At 39.9% G+C, this 22,944-nt stretch overlaps 1 protein-coding gene across 1 annotated transcript in view; it reads right to left on the reverse strand.

Moving 5' to 3' along the window:
- The window catches only part of LOC309415268 (A disintegrin and metalloproteinase with thrombospondin motifs 6-like), a gene marked incomplete at both ends in the record, with an annotated part of 195,173 nt that overhangs the window by 108,183 nt on the left and 64,046 nt on the right, over positions 1 to 22,944 (reverse strand). Inside the window, 2 exons of the mRNA XM_082012736.1 lie at positions 13,852 to 13,957; positions 17,349 to 17,392. Of these exons, the coding sequence (XP_081868862.1) occupies positions 13,852 to 13,957; positions 17,349 to 17,392 (150 nt within the window). The remainder of the gene's footprint in view (positions 1 to 13,851; positions 13,958 to 17,348; positions 17,393 to 22,944) is intronic.

Below are 22,944 nucleotides of genomic sequence, written 5' to 3' on the forward strand. Positions count from 1 at the left end.
TCACTGAGAGGGTGGTCAGGCATTGGAACAGGCTGCCCAGGGAGGTGGTGGAGTCGCCATCCCTGGAAGTGTTCAAAAAACGTGTGGATGTGGCGCTTCAGGACATGGTTTAGGGGACATGGTGGTTCTGGATTAATGGTTGGACTTGATGATCTTAAAGGTCCTTTCCAACCTAGTGATTCTGTGATTCTGTGATTCTGTGACCCTAACAGGGGGGGAAAGGCCCAGCTGAAGCAATACCGCCAATTAATATTATATGGGGTCTGGCACAGGGTACCAAAATCAAAAAATATGCCCCCTCCCAGCTTCCTGTGCAGCCCCCCACCTTCTTGCTGGCAGACCAGCATGAGAAGCTGGACAGTCCTTGACTGCTTAGCAACAACGAAAAACATCAGTGTGTTATCAACATTCTTTTCATCTCAAATCCCAAACACAGCACTGTCCTGGCTACTAAGAAGAAAATTAACTCTATCCTGGCCAAAACCAGGACAGAGTTGGGACAGGGCTCCAATGAAAATCCATCAGCCTTTTATGAGAGGTTATGTGAAGTAGCTAGAAAATGGATGGACTTGAATCCAGACGATGAGGCAAATCAGAGGATGTTCAAGATGCTGCACATTGGGCAGCAACTCAGGATACAAGGAGAAAGCTGAGGGGGCTGGGAATGTTGATTTCAGTTGATAGAAATAGCATATAAAGTGTATGACAATCAGGATGAGACAGAAAGAAAAAGAGCAGAATGAGGTTACAAGCATCTTCACTGGCAGCAGCAATAAATAGAAACAATGTCACAGGAAAAGTAGAGGAAGAGGCCCACAAAACTGAACCTCTCTAGGACCAAATCAGCGTGCGGCCCGTAGGCAGGAAAGGCACTGGAAAAACGAACGCCCAAACCGAAAGGGGCCAGAGGAACAACATCATGCAGGAAATCCTAATCTTATTATGGTAGAAGGTTCAGACAATGAATGAAGAGGATCAGGGAAAACATTAAAGTCTCCCCAGCCGATGCCCTGGTTTCAGTTAAGCTGGGGAATGAGACCATAGATTTTTTAATAGATAGTGGAGCCACTCATTCGGTAGTCACTAGTTGTAAAGGGCCCCTAAGCAAAACTACTATACAGATTGTTGGGACAACGGGAAAGAGAATATTAAGGTCATTTTTACCACCTATGGAATGTACAATTGGAAATGCTAAACTAACTCACAAGTTTCTATATATGCCAGAATGCCCTCTTCCACTGCTAGGACAGGACTTGTTATGTAAATTGAATGCACAAGTAACCTTTCCTGAAAACTCTGTCCAGCTTCACATCCCACCCGAAATGGCATGGAAGGCACAAATCTGCCTACTGACAGATAAAACCGTGGGAAAGCCTGGAAACAACATCCTGGACACAATATTGGATGCAGTAATTCCTTTGCCATGGGCCTCAAAGAGACCAGGTAAAGCAACAAATGTAACTCATATTACAGTAGAACTAAAGCTGGGGGCAAAGCTGGTAAGGGTAAATCAGCACCCTATTAGATTGGAAGCACACAAGGGTCTGAAGCCCTTGACAAATACTTTTATGCAATACAAACTGCTCAGAGAATGTCAATCTGAATTTAATACTCCTATTTTACCAGTAAAGAAGCCTCGTACTGAAGAATATAGACTAGTACAAGACTGGACATACACCCCACTGTATTGAAACCTTACACCGTGCAACTTCGGTACCTGAAACAAACGCCTATTTTACTGTTTTATACTTAAAAGATGCTTTCTGTATCCCAGTGGATGAACAAAGCCAAACAATCTTTGCCTTCAAACGGGAAAACCCCACGATGGGAAGAAAGGTGCCATTGTGTTGGACTGTGCTCCCCCAAGGATTTAAAAATAAAAAACAACACCAAACAGCCCTACTCTGTTTGGTAACATATTGACAAAAGACTTAGAACAATGGTGGGGTGAGAATGATGATGCAACTCTGTTACAATGCATAGCAGGAAAGGGAGAATCAATTGGTGGAAATACCAAAATGTTCAAGAGAGACAGAAGGTTGGTGGGTAACCCCGAATCAGCAAGTTCTTACTACAGCCAAAATGATGGAAGCTCTCCTCAAGAAAGTACATGAAGAAACTCAGCTGGGAGCTGATGCTATGATCAGCAGTGTTAAGAGATACGCTATAAGGCCAAAAATGCAATCAAGTGCGGACCTAATAGTAAGAAGATGTCAGACCTGCTGCACAAACAACCCTAAGATTTAAAGAAAGCTAATGATGGGTGAAGCAAAAAAGGGAACAGCCCCTGGGGAGCACTGGCAAATAGATTTCTCTGAGTTACCAAAGTGTGAGCAGTATAAATATCTTTGTCTTTTCGCAGACACATTCTCTGTGTGGTTCAAAGCTTTCCCTTGCCATAACAATCAAGATAGGGAAGTCATTAAAATTTTATTAGAAGAAATAATTCCCCAATTTGGAATCCCTGAAGGCTCATTCTCCAATAATGGACCTCATTTTATTTTAGAAATAATCCAAGGGGTGTCGAGATTCTGCCAATTGAAATGGGATCTACATACCCCTTGGAGACCACAGTCTAGTGGGAAGGTAGAAAGAATGAATCAGACCCTTAAAAGACAAATTTCCAAAGTATGTCAAGAAACCCAGCTTAAATGGGTAAATATCCTATCAATTGCCCTGATGAGGATTAGGATCACTCCATGGGTGAGAGAAGGAATAAGTCCCTTTGAAATACTATATGGAAAACTAGATCCCGTCAATGAGGTGGGTAGCTGGAGTGATCAGATGCACATTAAAGGTGAAGGAATTTTGAAAGATTATTTGTTATCTCTCTTATGGGTATTATCCTCTTTACACAGGTATCTCAACCAGTGGGCTCCGCTTCCTTTGAACTCTTTGGTACATAACTTCATGCCTGGAGATTGGGTTTACATCTGGACCTGGAAGGATGAACCACTAAAAGAAAAGTAGAAGCGATCAGCTCCTGCATCCACTACACGAGAGTGAAGGGAGCTCCACCAGAGGAACAGTGGACATCTGTACCAACGGGAGCACTAAAGCTAAGACTTTCTAAAATTCTATGGGCTAACGAACTGTTTATAGTTATAACATGGTTCATGGTAACACTGATCTTTTCAAACTAAATCACAATGACAATAAGAATATTAATGAAGACACTCTTGCTTTTACTGCTAATCAGACACTCTATACCATATGTGATCAGAGTTGATGGAAACACAGGAACAATGGGAAAGCCAATACAGAACCTTACATTGACAATCACTGGTAATCATATAATGACAAAAACAAATAGGTACCTTATTTCTGTTACACCAGCCAGGTGACAGAATCTCTTATGGAATGTAGTGTGACAAACTATCTAAAGGGACATACCTCTATAGTCATCAAAATGACGAATCAAACTCAGTCAAAGGAAAGGGAAAGCTGCTTTTCAGGCCCCTACTGTAACATTAGCTTCTTCAATGACACACCTCTGGCAGTAGTATGCTTATGGGTAGATACAGGGAAAGATAATGGAAACGGACTATCCTTAAAGGTCATGCTAACACCTACCCCTAAACCTCATACTACTACTTATACAACCACCCAAACTATATGCCCATTGATCTCTGAAAATGGATCATATGTAATCAGATATGTAGGATGACAGCAAGTCATGGTCCCTCAAACGAGTAGAACTATTAATGCATATTAATCTCTCTGCAGTTAAACCAACCAGTTCATCATTCATAAGTACATCTTATACAGGGTGGTTAGCATGGTTACGTGAGCCTTACCCTTCAAAACGAGCAGAGAGAGATGTAACTGGTACCTTAGGGACAGGATTGGGAGTCTTAAAAAGCATAAATGTTGAAATACTTGCAAACAAACTTAGTACAGCCACACATGATCTAAAAAAACTAGAACATCCATTACGGTCCTCCCTATCAGCTTTAGGAACTCATCAGTGGCTTTTATCTAAAATATTACCTCAATGGGAAAGAGTTACTGAAAAGGACCACCAATTAATCCTAGATGCACTTTGTGTAGCTCAAAGTAATATTTCTCTAGCTCTTAGTGGCATCCAAGCTCAACTGTGGGTGCAATCAACAACAGCAGCAAGTATAAGAGGAGAAGATGGCACCTTACCCACTGAAATGTGAAAAATAATCTGGGAAAACGCAGCCAAATTTGAAAGAAAATTCCAATCGTGGTGGTATCTAGTTAATTTCACTCATGACCCTATTAATAATAAAGCCATGGCTTTTGTTTTAACCATACAGAATGCATCAGTAAAAAACACCTACCTGATCCTACTGCGTTAGGATTCAATCACAACAGTACTATATCCATTAGAGTATAGAGTATAGGCCCAAAGAGGCAATAACAAATGGCAGACTCTTGAAATTGATGCATGTGTGGTATGGGAGCGACAGTAACACCATTAAAACTCAGGACATTTTCCTTGACACTGAGCAAAATATTTGTCACTTTGAGATACATCCAGAAGAGATCCCTGGAACTGTACTTATATATTCAGAAGGGATGTGTATGTATAAGAACTCTTTGTAATTTTTTAGCTGTAGATAATATCACTGTTCGTATAAGTAATCACTCAAATACTTCTGTTAGTAACTATTAACATTATAGGATGTGAGTTTAACTTACAATTCAATTATAGTTCAGTTAAAAATCTGTTGCCTACTCCCATTGGGATGAATATCACTCTGATAAAAGGAAAAAAAAACCCAAAATTTTACAACATGAGGATCTGCACCAGTTGCTGGGATGTACCTGAGATGATGGACAAAGGACTTGAATCACAGTTCACCATGAGGCAGAAGAGAGACATCGTGTTTCGGACCGAATGAAGAAAGATGGAGAACAGAGATGGTGGGAAGCCCTCCTCTGATGTCATGCGACATCCCATTGTGATCTTATTGTCACTAACATGTTTACGTGTATTGCTTATAATCATATTGTACTTTAAGGTTTGGCTCATAATGAAGCAAATAGCTCTAATGCAAGGTAGGCATGCTCACCACAGAGGAAAGTAAACTCCTCAGACCTAAAAGCTTTCCTATAAAGGATAGAAAAATTTCCAACAAGATATATGGCAATGGGAAGAAACCATAGAGCAATTTTGGAAGATTCTGAAGCCTCCCAAGGATGGGGACTTTAGAATGAAAAGATCTAAGTGAGACTTATTTGAAATATTGATTATTTCTCTAAGTCTCAAAGGGGGGAATCTGTTGAAGGTATGCAAGGAATGAAGCTGGGAGTATTGATTAGTCTCTGTGAGCAGTTAACAAGGCGCAACCTTGAGGGAAGGAACAAGATAATCACAAAAGAAACACAACTACTGAACCTTGAGTGAACTATCCTAATTAACATCTAATTAACATATAATTGGCATATTAGAAACCTGTCCCTGGGTGGGGAAAGCCTCCTCTTCACAAAAGCCCCTTCCTCACTGAGCATGCCTAGAAAAAAAGAAGGATGCTGTGACTTTAAGTGGAGACGAGGCTTGTGAGAACCAATGGGAACAAGGGTAACAGAGCCAACTTTTAAAAAACACTGGTAACTGTTGCTCGAAGTGTATAAATATTTTCTGTGTGTTAACTGAGGTGTGCTAGCTTTGTGGGCCTACCACCTAGCACCCAACTCTGCGCAGATTTGGAATAAAAGCAAATATCTCGGCTCTGTGTGTTTTTCGTCTCTCTGCACACCGGATGGAAGAACTCATATTTGGGACAACAGTTTGAGATCACAAACATTGATAGCATTTATTGAAACTACCTGATACTGCATTGTTCTCCTCAAGGGAGGGTTCAAGTTACTTTACTATATATTTCCATGTCTTAATGTGGATTTTAACCTTAACTGATGATTTCCTGCATTTACAGATTGTTACATGGTTTGGAGCATCCCTAATCCTTTATTCTGAAGTAATAAAGAATTTACAACTTTGACTTTAGTGAAATATATTACTTCCCTGAAAATTTGGGAAACAAACTAATTGAATAATGGTAGCTTTATAGCAAGCATACCTGCCATGAAATTAAACATAATTTTAGCATACTTTTAGCATAACATTTTTCCCCATTTATTTCCTAAACGTCATACTTCTCTTTGAGTTATGGCTGATGATCAAACACCCAATCAAATACAATTTTGATGTATTAGCATAATTTAGTATTCAATAACATATGGAGCTCTTAAAAGCACAGCAAATTCTAATTTACTGAAAAAATGTAGCTTATTCAGAAACCTGAACTTTCTTATGGGGAAATGCAGACTTCTATGGGAATATTAGAAAAAGTAGAGCACAAATTTCTCCTGGTTTACATTGCCATAGCTATCCAGCTTTCATTCCACAAGAGTAACATCAAGTAAGGTTTGTGTGCTACACAAAGCTGGAGTATGACTGCAATGGGTCTCTATGCTGTAGGTCAAAGTGGAAAGTATTGCCTCTAATCAGGAGGCAAATTTCTGAGCTCAAATTTCCAAAGGAAATTCATGATGCCCTGAAGGTTTCTATAACCTTCCTCTTCACCCCATTTATTCTTACACTTCTGTTAAGATCTGTGAAATGTTATTACATTCCTTTTCCTTGATTAGAATGTTTTAATGTTAGACAAATTATTTTAGTATTAATTTTATACTTCAAATACTTTTTTACACAGATACAAACCTTTTCCCTATTTTAAATATAAATGTATCACAGAAACCAGAATTGTTTTTCTAGTCTGTTTATGACATTTCATTTTATAATGCACAATACATTATTAAAGTCCCAATGAAGATTTTTTTTTTAGTATTAGTTGTCTGCTTTTATACCTGCAGTATTACAAAGGCAGACCTAAAACAATGTTTCTTTAACAAAAAAGAAGAGAAAAAATATATATATAGTCTTATGTGGCTTTTCCAGTCAAATTACTCCCTTAACTAAAAAAAAGTTACTTAAACTGTGCTTAAAAATTTGAGTCATCATCTAGCAAGGACAAGTTTTAACTTGTTCTGGCTGGTGATGAGGTGTTCATACAATGTAGATTTGAGATTGTGTAAGCCCTGCTATAGTTGAAGATGGAAGACATTATCATCATAGATGAAACAATGACGACACCATCAACTTGAGATCTGTTTATGGAAGAGCTGATGGGAAGTGGTGCTAGTACAATTCATCCTGGTTGTGCTTCATATTTTGAAGTTTGGTATATGTGTCCCTATTACCTCAGATTGGAATATTTTCCTAATAGTTGTGCAATACATCATATATTCCTTGGAGATGTATTTCTTCTGGAAAATATCTCACTCAAACTCAGGTCCTATAATGCAGCTGAGATTTGACTGATCAAACATGAAGCTCTCTGATAACTGAAGAATGAGGAAAAGACAACCAGCTTCTGAAAGTACCTCTAGGTTAACATTTTCCTAGATTAGAAATTTCTACTCCAGCACTGAAGACCAACTTTCTCATATGGGCAGTAGGGGTATTTATGCTATTTTTCTACTTTGCATACAGAATAAAAAAGACATAAAAAATATGGTACAATCGCAGGCACATATTAGCCGTATGAACTAATTCAGAACTAAATACATGCTAGGAAATATTATTTTTCTTTTTCATCTTGCAACCAATTTACTTCATTAGACTACAATATTTCCTTACTATTCCTTGCACCTTCTCTTCATGAAGATATGACTGCCAAACTGCTCTGAATTTCAATTCATTACATCTTCCATAAATCAAGACAATTCTGACTGCAGAAGTTACTTTAGCCAAAAGCCTTTTCTCCCTGCTCCCGCCATATGGAAAGGAGATCAGGTTGGTCAAGCAGGACCTGCCTTTCATGAACCCATGCTGGCTGGGCCTGATCCCTTGGCTGTCTTTCACATGCCCTGTGAGCACTCTCAAGACCAACCGCTCCATAATCTTCCCCGGTACGGAGGTCAGGCTGACAGGCCTGTAGTTCCCAGGACCCTCCTTCCGGCCCTTCTTGTAGATGGGTGTCACATTGGCAAGCCTCCAGTCTTCTGGGACCTCCCCTGTTAACCAGGACTGCTGATAAATGATGGAGAGTGGCTTGGCAAGCTCCTTCGCCAGCTCCCTCAGTACTCTCGGGTGGATCCCATCAGGCCCCATAGACTTGTGGGTGTCCAGGTGGCTTAACAGGTCCTTAACTGCTTCCTCCTGGATTATGGGTGGGTTATTGTGCTCTCCATCCCCATCTTCCAGTTCAGGGGGCTGAATACCCTGCGGATACCTGGACTGGCTATTAAAGACTGAGGCAAAGAAGGCATTAAGCACCTCAGCCTTGTCCTCGTCCTTGGAGAGAATGTTCCCTGCCATATCCAGTAAGGGATGGAGATTCTCCTTGCCTCTCTTTTTGTTGTTAATATATTTGTAGAAGCATTTTTTATTATCCTTTACGACTGTAGCCAGACTGAGCTCTAGCTGGGCTTTTGCCTTTCTAATTTTGTCCCTGCTTGACCTAACGAGATCCTTGTACTCTTCATGAGTTGCCTGCCCCTTCTTCCAGAGGTGATAAACTCTCCTCTTTTCCTTGAGTCCCAGCAAAATCTCCCTGTTCAGCCAGGCCGGTCGCCTTCCCCGCCAGCTCTTCTTACGGCACATGGGGACCACCTGCTCCTGTGCCTTTAAGATTTCCTTCTTGAAGACTGTCCAGCCTTCCTGGACCCCTTTGTCCTTCAGGACTGTCTCCCAAGGGACTCTCTCAACCAGTGACCTGAACAGGCCAAAGTCTGCCCTCCAGAAGTCCATGGTAGCAGTTTTGCTGACCCTTCTCCTTACTTCGATCACAACTGAGAATTCTATCATGTCATGGTCGCTAAGCCCAAGACGGCCTCCGACCACCACATCTCTCACCAGTCCTTCTCTGTTTGTAAACAGCAGGTCCAGCAAGGCACCTCCCCTGGTGGGCTCACTCACCAGCTGTGTCAGGAAGTTATCCTCCACACACTCCAGAAACCTCCCAGATTGTTTCCTCTCTGCCGTGTTATACTTCCAGCAGATGTCCGGTAGATTGAAGTCCCCCACAAGAACAAGGGCCAGCGAATGCGAAACTTCTGCCAGTCACTTATAGAATGTCTCATCTGTCTCCTCGTCCTGGTTGGGTGGTCTGTAACAGACTCACAGCAGGATGTCTGCCTCATTGGCCTTCCCCCTCATCCTTATCCATAAGCACTCTACGTGGTCTTCACAATCATTGATTTCTATGCAATCAAAACACTCCCTAACATACAGAGCCACCCCACCACCTCTCCTTCCTTGCCCATCCCTTCTGAAGAGCTTATAGCCATCCATTGCAGCACTCCAGTCATGAGAAGCATCCCACCATGTTTCTGTGATGGCAACTACATCATAGCTGTCGCGCTGCACAATGGCTTCCAGCTCCTCCTGTTTGGTGCCCATGCTGCGTGCATTGGTGTAGATGCACCTGAGCTGGGCTATCGATTTCAACTCTGGCACGCCACCCCTAGGCTCATCTCTAGTGAGCCTGGTTTTATCCCCTTCCCCCTTCAAATCTAGTTTAAAGCCCTCTCGATGAGGCCTGCCAGCTCATAAGCAAGAATCCTTTTGCCCCTTGGAGACAGTTGCACTCCATCTGCTGCCAGGAGGCCCAGTGTCGTGTAAACCGCCCCGTGGTCAAAAAACCCAAAATTCTGATGATGGCACCAGCCCCTGAGCCATGTGTTGATCAGGTGTGCTTTCCTGTTCCTTTCAGCATTCTTCCCTGTCACTGAAGGGATTGATGAAAACACTACCTCTGCTCCCGCTCCATCGACCAGTCGCCCCAGTGCTCTCAAGTCCTTTTTGACTGCCTTTGGGCTTCTTAGCGCAACCTCATCGTTGCCAACCTGTAGGACCAACAGCGGGTAGTAATCAGTGGGCCGAACCAGACCAGGGAGTTTCCTGGTGCCATCTCTCACCCAGGCCCCAGGGAGGCAGCAGACTTCCCTGTGAGTTGAGTCTGGTCGACATATTGGGCCCTCTGTACCCCTCAGAAGGGAGTCGCCTACGACAATTACCCTCCTTTTTTTCTTAACAGAGGATGTCTTGATGCATGGGGCTGGCGGACTCACCCTAGGCACCCCCTTGGACGGACCTTCGTCAGGGTCCTCATGTTTCTGTCCCTCACGTTCCAGAGCCCCATACCTGTTGTGTAAGGGCAGCTGGGACGGTGAGGGAGGCCAGGAGGGGATTCGCCAGCCTCTCCGAGGAGGGACCTGCTTCCATTTCCCCTCATCTCTTAGGTCCCCTTCTTCTGCCTGGCAGCAAGAGGGCAGGGAATCCCCTGCTGCTTGTGGAGCCTCCACCAGCTGCCCCTGCTTCAGGGATGGCAGGGTGTGGCTCCACCAATCTATCTCTCTCTCACACTCCCTAATGCTCCTCAGCCTCTCCACTTCCTCTTTCAGCTCTGCTACCAGGCTGAGCAGGTCGCTCACCTGGTTGCACCGCACGCAGGTGGTGTCTCCGCTGGTCTCTGGTACAACCGACAGGCTCAGGCCCTCTTTGCAGCCAGATACTTGGACAGAAGAGCATATTCAAGCTGGCAAATAGTTCCTTTCTTCACTAAGAAGAGCAAGTCAAACTTTGTTTGACAATGCAGGGGATACACATTCAATTCTCACTTCTGCCATGAGAAATCACTGGTTGTGATTTTTGCTTACTAGAAATCTTAAGCATTTCTTCAGCATCCTGAAAGTCAAGCATCATAAATCAAATTTCTAGAGACACTACTCTGAAGACTGAAAGGCTCACTCTGAATTTTATCTGATTCACAGAAGTATTAAGAGCAATACAAGGCTGTTTGCAGAACCATGCATAGGGAAAAACAACCATAAAACTGTTAATCTAACACCTTCTTTATGCCCTCAAGAAACAAACACACAGTTAATCAGAGTGTATGGTCATCTTCTATGAAAACAGCTAGTTATGAGTCTGAACTACACACAGCTTATCCACACCAAAACTGGGTTATACAAATATCAAAACTATAATAAAAACTTACAAGTGGTAATGAACAGAAGCCAAAAACATATTTTAAAAATTACTTATAAATATTTAACAGAAAGTATGACTGACCATAATAATCACATTCACACTCTCAGTCTCTCAGTCTTCAAGACTAAGTGCTTATCTGGATACTATTCTTCAACCAAATGCAAGTTACTTGGATCAATACAAGGGTAAATGAGTTAAATTTAATACACTGCAATATACAGAAAGTCAGATTGGATGACTTCTCATCACTTTATAATTTAATAAACTACTAGAAACTAATAACAAGTTGAGTCATACTTCCCATCAGAGGATCTTAGACAGTCAATTTTAGAGAAATTGTGAAGAATCTACCAGAATATGTGTATTACCATTACTGTTCTCTTTTAATCACAAGAGAATTTTATTCCTCAGTTCAACATCTTTTAACAAAAACAGTATTCCACAGCAAGTATATAATTAATAAAAACATGATCTCTAAAAATGCAATCCTCCAATTCTAATTTGAGTGGTTTTTTAGTGTATGTTATATATTCAGTATAGCCATGTCACTTAAATGCTTCTATTTTTCATTTGACAATGAAGCAAATTTCCTATTTCCTATGTATTTCCTACTGAAGAGAAAAGCAATCATTGTGGCACAGCCATAGAAAAAAGTTTACAATGCTCCTTGAAACTATTATTTTACTCACATATGCAAGTATCTTCTAGTACATTAATTAATAATACCCACTCAAGGAAGCAGGAAGTTGAGAGAAAGTAATAACTTGCTTGATTTAGTCAGAGAGACAGTCACATTATGGGTGAATGGGGGGTGATGAGTGGGTAGCACAAAATGTTAAAAGCCTTGAAGATTTTTTGCCCACATATTCTTTCCAGCTTTTACTGAAGGTTTTGTCATGGTTTAACCCCAGCCAGCAACTAAGCACCACACAGCTGCTTGCTCACTCCCCCACAGTGGGATGGGGGAGAGAATCGGAACAGTAAACCAGAGAAAACGCATGGGTTGAGATAAAGACGGTTTAATAGGTAAAGCAAAAGCCACGCACGCAAACAAAGCAAAACAAGGAATTCATTCGCTACTTCCCATGGGCAGGCAGGTGTTCAGCCATCTCCAGGAAAGCAGAGCTCCATCATGGGTAACGGTTACTTGGAAAGACAAACGCCATAACTCCAAATGTTCCCCCTTCCTCCTTCCTTCAGCTTTATCTACATGGTACGTTCATTTAACACCGTGCTTGCAGTGCAACTTTCTTTAATCACTGTGCATCAGATAAAATCTAATGAATATGATTTCTATTTGTGTTTCAAACCAGCATCTGACATGTCATGCAAGCTACAGGAGGAGGTGAAAGCCTCAAAGAGCTGAGGTTTCAGAATTTTAAAAGACCTTATATAAAAGAAGCCAAAAGATATGGACTGAAGAAAACACAGATGGTAAAAAAAAAATAATCCTATGATCACAGGTTATATACAATGGCTAAATTGTTTTTCTCAGATTCTAATCAAAGTTTAAACTCTTCAAAGCAATTGTTGTCATCATGCCAACTTTACATGATAAGATAGCTGCATGTATTTAAATTATTTTCATGTATCTGTGGAATAACCTGCATAAAAGATGTAGTTGCATGACATACAGATTAGAATGAAGATGTGATATTGTAGGTTTTTTTGTTAAACATGTGACTTAAATTCACAGCAAGGTCACATATTACTATAAGAGATGTTATTAACAAGAATTGCAGGACTATTAATGATTTGGAGGAGCTCTTTCCTCAATAGTGGAAATATATTTTCCTTTATCCTATCTTTTTCAGTTCATGCAAGTAAAGGAGGAAGGAAATGAAGATGATAATTACACGTGTTTTGAATTAATTTTGTTCAGTTCTTACACAGTTGCTTTTGGATTCTAGAATTCATCTACTTCAGTGCAACTACAGTGTTTTTTTCATACATAGTATAAATGAGATCATACTTGCCCAGTGATTATCTCGCATGATAGGTGGGCTGGAAATAAGTGTTTACTTCCAACTACTGCTTTTGATCAACAGATTGATAGTTTCCATTTCAGTCTGCATTGGAACTTTTAGCAGTTGCATCAGCTAATGATTGGAAAAACATGTCATCCGTAACTTAGTGTTGGTCAACCCACGTAAACAAAGAAGGAAACTTCTTGTTAATAGAAGGTGCCTAGTATTTTTAGAGTCATCACAACGTACTAACAATGCTGTCTTTTGAAGGAAGACCTGAAATATGTCCAGACCAAACCCTACTCGTATTTTATCAGTCTCATAACATGCTCTTTAAAATGATATGCTGGTGCTTAAAATGTAACAAGTGATTCTATGACTTTTATATATTTCATGCTTGAGTGAAAGATGACTAAAAGTGTATGAATATTGACAATCAATGTTTTAATTAAAATAGTTTGAATTATATGTAAGACAAAATAACAAAAAGAAAAAAAATTACCTTTTAACCACTTTTTTTCATAAAGAAAGGTAGACAAAGGGGGGGAGAAAATTTTCAAAGCCAAATATTTTAAAATATGAAACTGAATAGGAAGGTTGTGAGCCAAATCTCAAAAGCACAGATTAAACTGGAATCTGAAATCAAAGGGTAAACAATGAGTCTTCAGTACTAAAGTTAAAGCCCTTAGAAATATATACTAAATAAAATGTACTGCCACTCATGAATACTATATACAGAAACATGGAGCACCAAAATAGAGATGGTACAGCCATGCAGGAAAAATAATATCTATTATTAAACTAATATTAAAAAGGTGATATATTAAAACGTATTCGTTTTTTAAACTCACTCACTTGTGACCAATCTCATGTGCAATGGTAAAAGCTGAACCTAGGCCAATGTCTTCATTAATGCTGCAGCTCCTTTCAGGCTCACACATTCCAGCCACAGAGGCCAAGCCTGAATAAACAGAAGGAGACACAAAGGTCATGCCAAGGTGTTTCAGTCTTAAAAGCCCTCGTTATAAATGCCTGGATTCTTTTAAATAATCTCTATGCACAGAAGGAGCAGTTGGCAAAAGGTTAACTTTCTAGTCATTTGCAAAAATCACTGGGGGGAATTTCACCTTGCAAGCTAGACATTAATATTTTTTGAACTGCAGTCAGTGCTGGAAAATGTCTAGACTAGGGGTTAGATTTATAAATTTTACTTCTGGTAACTTGGGACCACCTAGTAACTTGAGCCAGGAGAGGAAATTCAAGAAAACATTTCTATTTTAACATGCTTGAGCCTGAAGAAAGTAAAATGTATCCACATTATTTTTCTAAAGAAATGTTTAAGTTTAGTGGGTTCATAAAAACACACAAGAAACTTTTTTAGCTACAAAAAGCCCCACATGGTACATTTAAAAAAATTATAAAAGCAAAACTGAATGCATCAATGAAGAGAGAAAAGACATGTTAATAACAAGCATTCATTTAACCATTTAAGTATTTTCCATTTATCACCCATCATCTTCTGGAATTAAAACCTTACTGTATTACAAGTGCCTTTAGAAACTTTCTTTAGAGAGAGAAAGCTCTTCCTTATCTTATACATTCTTCAGCAACAGAGTATCACACAACATACTGCCGACATAATTTGCTGCCGCTAGAGAAAGCTCTAAACATCAGATTTATTTAACATATTCCTCCCTAGGGTTTCTTATCTAAAAAAAGCAGTAATCCTTTCTTTAAGGAAATTACCTGCTCAGTTAACTACACTATAACAAAACAATGACTGGAAAAAGTACTATGTCAAATTATTCTGTTTAGACTAACAGAAGCGATTAATAAGATGACAAGTGCTTCTTGGCTGTGTCCACATTAGCAAGTAATTTGAAGCCATAGGAGTTGGTCAGCAGAGTGAAGCACTGATATTGAGGCTCCTCACATATTTTTGTATGTGTTTTGGACATTCTACTTTGGACTAGTTTAATCCCATAGGCCGAACATATTCACTACATATGTGGTTCAAAGCTTTCAAAAGGAAAAAATATTACAGGATATCATGAGAATACAGCCCATGTGATTTAGACCTTAACGTCTCCTGTAGGCACATATGGAACATTTGGGGAGTATGTGTTCTGACTTCATTTTCTCCAAAACAAATCTAGTTTGCACATACCAAAACATACTCTGATAACCAAACTGACATGGGCAAAAGGCAACAATGTGTGTCTGTAGCATTTGCATCAAAACAGTACTACTGCTCTAAATCAAATCACCAGTGTAGACACAACCACTGAGGACAGGATGAAACACCAGAAGAAAAACGACTATCCATTAAGAAAAATCTGTAATTTGTTTGCATTGTGCAAGCTGTAGAAAATACAATAATTACAGTTCACCTGCCTGAACTATGCTTTTCTAATCAAGTAGGACATTCTGAAGACAACATGGCAATACTTACATAACAACTGTCATGTTCCCCTGCAAATTTTGCTACATTTGAGTGATGAAGTCACCTCTATCTTCAGATCTTATAACTGAGCGCTCGCTTCAGTGACTTACAGGACCAGATTAATGATTTACAATTCCATATCATGCTTGCAGAAAGTGGCAGAGATCAAGTCCAGAACCCAGTCTATGGCTCAGATTTTAAAAAAAGTTGTTCTTCACTGGAGCCACAGAGGTGCTGCAAAGACATCTGAGGACTATCTTTTCTAAGAGTTTCCATGCAAGATGAGCTATTTTAGGAAACTGGAATAGGAGAGAGACATCTATGCCACAGTAAATCCTTTACTTCTGTTTCTACCTAGAACACCAATGATTCAGGTTTCTTCAGACCTTTTGAGACCTGAGACTTCTGTTCACACCTTAAATATATGCTTAACTTTAGTTACTGGAGGTCAGTGGGACTTAAGCATATTAAATGCCTTGCAAAAGAGGGCCACAGGGCCTTGTCTCTTCTCCCATTCAATGCCTATAGTGCAAATAAAGTGTCATGGTTCTGTTGCCAAGGGTCCCATAACAGTGAGTTGGAACTGATACCATATGTGATTTTTTTTTTTTTTTAAGTCTATCCCCTGTTATGCTGGATTCAAATGAAGCAGCATTTGCCTTTATGCCAAAGTCTGATACAGTAAGAAATAGTACACTAATGATCTGCGTTAAAAAAATCACATATCAAATAGTTCATCGGTGAATGTACGCCCTTTAAAACGTTCTTCTTTTAAGACTACAGTTGCAAAGACAATTATATGACATCAATATAGACAGTCTCTTCAGTTTTGTCTCTTCCACACGGATATTAAAAGAAAATCAATTACATTTAGAAATTCATCATCATTTGACTTTTACTAAAACATGCTGTGGGTATTGTTTATATTTACAACAGGCAAAATTCTGATCTTTCCCCATGTAAACTACTTCCCTGTGCCACAAGCATCATGCTGACTTGAGCAAGACTTGTAAAAAAATCAACATGAGTTAAGGCTAGCAAAGCATACAGTAATACAGGGAAAGGCAAAGCAAATAAAATTATGAGCTCTGATTATGAGAAAAGTGTCAATAACCTGAACTAACTGAATTAGAATTATATCTTTAATTAATTCTGAGAAAGAGACTTATATGAAAGGATCCAAATTGAAAAGAAAATATACTCTTTGAATAATGTTTCGTTCATATATTAAAGCACTACTAAAGGTAACAACTATAGTACAGTAAATAACTTAGGTATGGAGAAAACAACAGTTCTGCATCCTGCACTCAAGGTTGCTTGTGTTTCTCCAATGTCAAAGCACTGTTTTAAGGAGTTCAATATTACTGTAATTTATATCACTGTTATTTTTCTCTAAGTCTGTGAAAGTAACAGTCTGAAGCTGTACTCCTTGTGTACAACAGACCAGCAGTGTAAATCTCGAAGCCTGTTTCTTTTGTAGGGTGTTTTTGGGGGGGTTGTGGTTTTTGGTGGGTGTTTCTGTTGTTGTGGTTTTTTTGTTTAAAATTTCTTATGGACTTTTATTTGTTTTTTTTTTTAAATTGGTCATGGAGGCAGGTTAAATAGAAATAAACACTAATACCTCTCCTCTAATTATTGCTTGGTAAGTTTGAGTCACCTGCTAGATTTTATCAGCATTACAGCTGCCAGAGAAGAAAAGCCCATCAGCAGCTCACTTAGTTTAAACTTCTAGCAATCTATCAAAGCATAAAAACCATCTAGGTTACCCTTTATTATTCATGTTTATAAAACTGCAAAATTTTGAAAGCATAAATTTAAAAAAACCAAATCAGACAATAAATTAATAGCCAAATATAAAGCAAGGAAACAAACAGCAAATACAAGCTGAAATTTCTCTTTATAATCTTACCTAGCGTTCCACAAGGCTTGTTTTTATAAGTGCAGATATCATATCTGTTAAGGAGAAAAAAAGTAGATAAAATATGTCAGAGAATCAAATTTGCAAGGTATTTTGTGTATTTATCACATATCTGTATCATAGTTCAAGCTGTCAGACCACAATCAGCTTAATTATATGCAGCCAGCTGGTGTCAGCATTTTTACACTGGTATAAACCACAAGCTGCAGTACACTCACAGATGCTGGCCTCAGGCCAGTGGGACACCTGCCAGTAAAAAAAAAGAATGGTTAAAGTGGATCTTTGTAATCACTAGCTCCATAAAGCAGTCTACCATGCTGTTACGAGGTTATAGCAGCGTGTCTACAGAGTGCTACTGATACAAAACACTTTTACTTTTTGAATATATTGGAATCCTCTTACAGTCTCATACTTGTCAACTAAACAATATTAATTGTAACTCCTACTATTTAAACTTTGATTCTAATTAAAAACTATAACTCTCAATTATTACACACAAAAAAAAATCTTATGAACCGCCATTATAGTTTCCTTCTCGTTATCTTCTAGTGATTATATGTGTCTTAAGAGTACACTGTAACAAACTAAAACTAAAAACATATTGTTGCCAAAAGTTAAAATGTCTTGAAAGGAGAATTTTCATCATTTTAGATATGATCTTTCAAATACAGAAGCTCAATGAGTTTTTGTGTAGTTAACATGTTAGTATCCAGAGCTGAAAATGGAATTAAAATGTTTTCTGCAGCATAGCTAATAATAGCAGCAGTCAATTCATTAATTACACCTTCATATTTTGAATATGCAACACTATGATATGGCTACTGATATGAGAACACTCTTACAATGCCTTTGATTTTAGAGGATTTATACTGATTTCCTTGCAGTATGTTTCAGAATAATTTCCATTATTTTGAATGGTGAGTGAAAACAGATTAAAAGATACTACCTTTATGCTTTAATTTTTAACCCAAATATTTACTAATTTCAGACCACCAGAAATTTCTGTTAAAAATAACATATAAGGACTGTTTTCAAATGGGTTATCACATAGGGTCTGATCATGAGACATATACCTTTCAGTGCTAACAGAGTTAAGGTCTGTCTGTAAGCCAAATCCATAGACAAAATAACAAAGCTTAAAATTTGGAACAAATCCAGTAAACTCTCTGCATGTAGACTGCTGTGACCATATGGAATTCCTCTGATTTTTAAAGGTACTAGGTGTGCAGCAGTTTGCGGGATTAAGCTCTAATTGTGAACTTAAATGTTCATATGCATTGATCTCACCAAGGTGGTTCAAACTCTGCTATTCTATATGCATGTAAAGCTCTCAATGATTTCCCATTTGCTGTTTGGAGAGTGGGAGGTAATCAAATCAGCAGTCATATAAAATGTGTTGAAATATAATTTGGTTTTGTATGTCACAAAGCTATAAGATGACACAAAAACAGAGAGAAAGATTTTTTTACTGTACATTTCCTGCCTTTTACGTATGTAAGGAAACAAACTTCTTATTTCTGCATTTAGGACAAAGCCTGAACCTAACCCTAGTGAAGTTCCTGAAAAATTATTCCTCAAAGCAAGCAGACAGGGCTCAGGCTTATTTAGTGAGAAAACCCAAATTTGCCCAAATACCTTTAAAATGTAGTTTAGAACTCAACACAAGGAAGTCTGTGCAATACACAGGAAGTATTGGTCTTCTAATTTTTTTAATATAAAATACAAATAGGAAAAAAACAATTAAGTCATATATCCTTAGATAAAAGAAGAATGTTTAAGAAGAAAGCCAGTTCTACTAAACTCAAGTAAAATGCTGTCACTGATTTCAGCAGAGCTGAAAATTTGCTCTTATGGCCTGAATCTGCTTACTCTCATACAGGTATGAATCTGAAGTTACTTCTCACATTCGGTTCAGTTTCACAAGGAACTGTGATAGGAGAGATTCATATGCATTAAAACCCCTTTTTCTGTTACACTTTTGAAAAACAAAGACCATGGTATCCTTCTGTTTGTGCTGGATAGTGAGTATTCTTCATTATGCATAGGCTAGTATTTATAAGAAAATGTGACAATAATGAAACTTAAATTAGATAATAAAACTAAGGAAAATATAATTTTATTTTCCAATACACTAACTATTTTTGCAAGAACATACCCAGATAGTAATGGTATTCTCACTATGGCTTCATTAAGTCTTCAAATTTTATAATCAATAATAATTTCCTGTAAGGAGCATTCATAGACTCTATTATTCCTTGGTTTAATAGGAAAAACCTCTAAGTTTTCAATGTCAAATGACTGACTTTACATACATCATCTTCAAGCTCTTTTTTTCCCCTTCAAGCTCTTTTTTTTCCCCTTTCATATGGATGGTTTCTGCTTGTGATCTTTTTGAAAGCTCATATCATTTTTGTGTACTGAACTGTTCAATTCCATCATTTGCTTCTCTATATGATTCAGCCAAATCAGCCTAACTTTTGATTAGTCTTTTGATTTGATCTTTTTGATTTGATCAGTCTTTTGATTTTAATACCACTTCCTCTAACTTTATTTTGAATTTCCAAGGAATCTATTTAACCCACAGATGTTGGGTTCTAAAATGCAGGAAACTACAGAGTCAATACTTGCCAGATAGCAGCTTCAAGCCAAGAAACCCCTGAAATGACAAATCATCCAGATTACCCATTAGATTTCATAGGTCTAATTGCTATTTAAAAAAAAAAAAAAAACACCCAAAAACCAGAAACAAAAACAAACACCACCCCCCCAAAACCCACACCACAAAAAACAACCACCACCACCAAAAAAGAAAACCAAACCAAAGGTGAAGATGGGTCATAGTTGTCACCAGGACCTTAGTAAATACTTCAGGAACCACAGACAACAAAAAGTTAAGCTCTCAAGCCAACAACGATCTCAACCAACCATTAAAAAAATATAACAGTCATGAGGGCTATGCAAAAATGCAGTTTGCAAGATGTGAATATATTTTCTTTTTTATTCACTGACAGAATGTGTAAGAAGGCCAACATACAAAATTTGAATGTAAGAATACAAATATGCAGGTGTCAAAAAACCTCAGGATGAGATGACAGCCTGTTCGTTTTGAGACAGCAAAGCAAATCCTTTGCCCAAGTTGGAAGAGAAGATCATATGTCTCCTGATAAAGTGGGTGCCCAGGCTGGGGAAGTGAAATGTGGAAAGAGGCAAGATTGTTGATTACATGTCTGCCATGGTTTAGCCCTAGCCGGCAACCAAGCACCATGCAGCCGCTCGCTCACTCCCCCACGGTGGGACGGGGGAGAGAATCGGAAGAGTAAAAGTGAGGAAACTCATGGTTTGAGATAAAGACAGTTTAATAAGTAAAGCAAAAGCCGCGCACGCAAGCAGAGCAAAACAAGGAATTCATTCACTGCTCCCCATGGGCAGGCAGGTGTTCAGCCATCTCCAGGAAAGCAGGGCTCCATCACGCATAATGGTTTCTTGGGAAGACAGACGCCATAACTCTGAACGTCCCTCCACCCCTTCCTTCTTCTTCGTCCCAACTTTATATACCAAGCATGATGTCATACGGTATGGAATATATCGTTGGTCAGCCTGGGTCATCTGTCCTGGCTGTGTCCCCTCCCAGCTCCCTGTGCACCCCCAGCCTTCTCGCTGTCAGGCCAGCACGAGAAGCTGGACTGTCCTTGACTACTTAGCAACAGCTCAAAACATCAGCATGTTATCAACATTTTCTCATCCCAAATCCAAAACATAGCCTCACACTAGCTTCTGTGAAGAAAATTAATTCTATCCTGGCTGAAACCAGGACAATGTCCATTCACACCCTGAATGGATCAGTAGTCATTTGATGAGGCAGATGGGGAAGAGGTCTGGGACTTCTGGACACACTTGCAGGGCTGCTGAAGAGCCACATCAGACAGGTAGGAAATGTATAATGTCACTGTCACTGACAACTCCAACTGATCAGCCAGAAGGAAACAGCAGAGATAGACTATTACCAGGTCAACAGAATGGTCAAGAATTGGAGTGATAATAGCCTCCTGTTGTGCCATGAATCAAACACGAAGTGTTAGTGTGTCCCTCCAAGGGCTCAAAAGGGCTCAAAAAACCCAAAACTGTGTCAGTGACACCAGTCACGGAGCCATGAATTAATAGACTGGGCCTGTCTGTTTCTTCCTGTGCCGCTGCTTGCAACTTTGGCGAGCTGCAGGCAATCCAGGAGATTCCTGGAGTGCATGCAGGATAACTTCTTAGGCCAGGTAATAGACAGCCCTACCATAGGGGATGCCATACTGGACCTGTTGGTCACCAACGCAAGTGAGCCAATTGGCAACGTCAAGATTGGAGGCAGCCTGGGCTCCAATGATCATGCTCTGGTGGAGTGTCGTGGTTTAGCCCCAGCCGGCAACTAAGCACCACGTAGCCGCTCACTCACTCCCTCTCCCGCAGTGGGACGGGGAAGAGAATTGGGAAAAAAAAACTCGTGGGTTGAGATAAACACGGTTTAATAGGACAGAAAGAAAGAAGGGAACAACAATGATAATACCAACAAAGGAATGTACAAGAACAAGTGATGCCCAATACAGCAATTGCTCACCACCCTGTGATCGACAGCCCGTCCCCGAGCAGCGATTTCCGCCCCCCGGCCAACTCCAGTTTATGTACTGGGCATGACATCGTATGGTAGGGAATATCTCTTTGGCCAGCCTGGGTCAGCTGTCCCGGCTGTGTCCCCTCCCAGCTCCCCGTGCACCCCCAGCCTGCTCGCTGGTAGGCCAGCACAAGAAGCTGGACTGTCCTTGACTGCTCAGCAACAACCCAAAACATCAGCACATTATCAACGGTTTCTCATCCCAAATCCAAAACACAGTCTCACACTAGCTTCTGTGAAGAAAACCAGCTCTATCCTGGCTGAAACCAGGACATGGAGTTTGCAGTCCTGAGGGATATGGGGCAGGCAAAGAGTCAAGTCAGGACTCAGAACTTTAGGAAAGCAAACTTCCAGCTCTTCAGGGAGTCAGTCAATAGGACCCCCTGGGAAACTGGCCTCAGGGACAAGGGAGCAGAACAGAGCTGGCAGATCTTTAAGGATGCTTTCCATAGTGTGCAAGAGCTCTCTATCCACAGGTGTAAGAAATCAGGAAAGGAAGACAAGAAACCAGCATGGCTGAGTGGAGACCTGCTGGTCCAACTAAAAAGCAAGAAGGAAATGCACAGGCAGTGGAAGCAGGGATGGGTATCCAGGGATGAGTACAGGGACACTACCCGGATGATAAGGGATGAGGTCAGGAGGGCCAAGGAGCGGCTGGACATGAACTTGGCAAGGGATGCAAAGACTAAAAATAATAAGGGCTTCTACAGGTATGTCAGCCAGAAGAGGAAGGTCAAAGAAAGCGTACCCCCCTTCATGAATAAGACTGGCAGACTGGTAACAACGGATGAGGAGAAGGCTGAGGTACTGAATGACTTCTTTGCCTCAGTCTTCACTGGCAGTCTCTCTTCCCACACCTCTTCAGGGGATGGACTGCAAGATGGGAACTGGAGGAGCAAAGTCCCTCCCACTGTAAGAGAAGATGAGGTT

The sequence above is a fragment of the Phaethon aethereus genome, assembly GCF_964289735.1.
Source record: "Phaethon aethereus genome assembly, chromosome: W".
Taxonomy (NCBI): Eukaryota; Metazoa; Chordata; class Aves; order Phaethontiformes; family Phaethontidae; genus Phaethon; species Phaethon aethereus.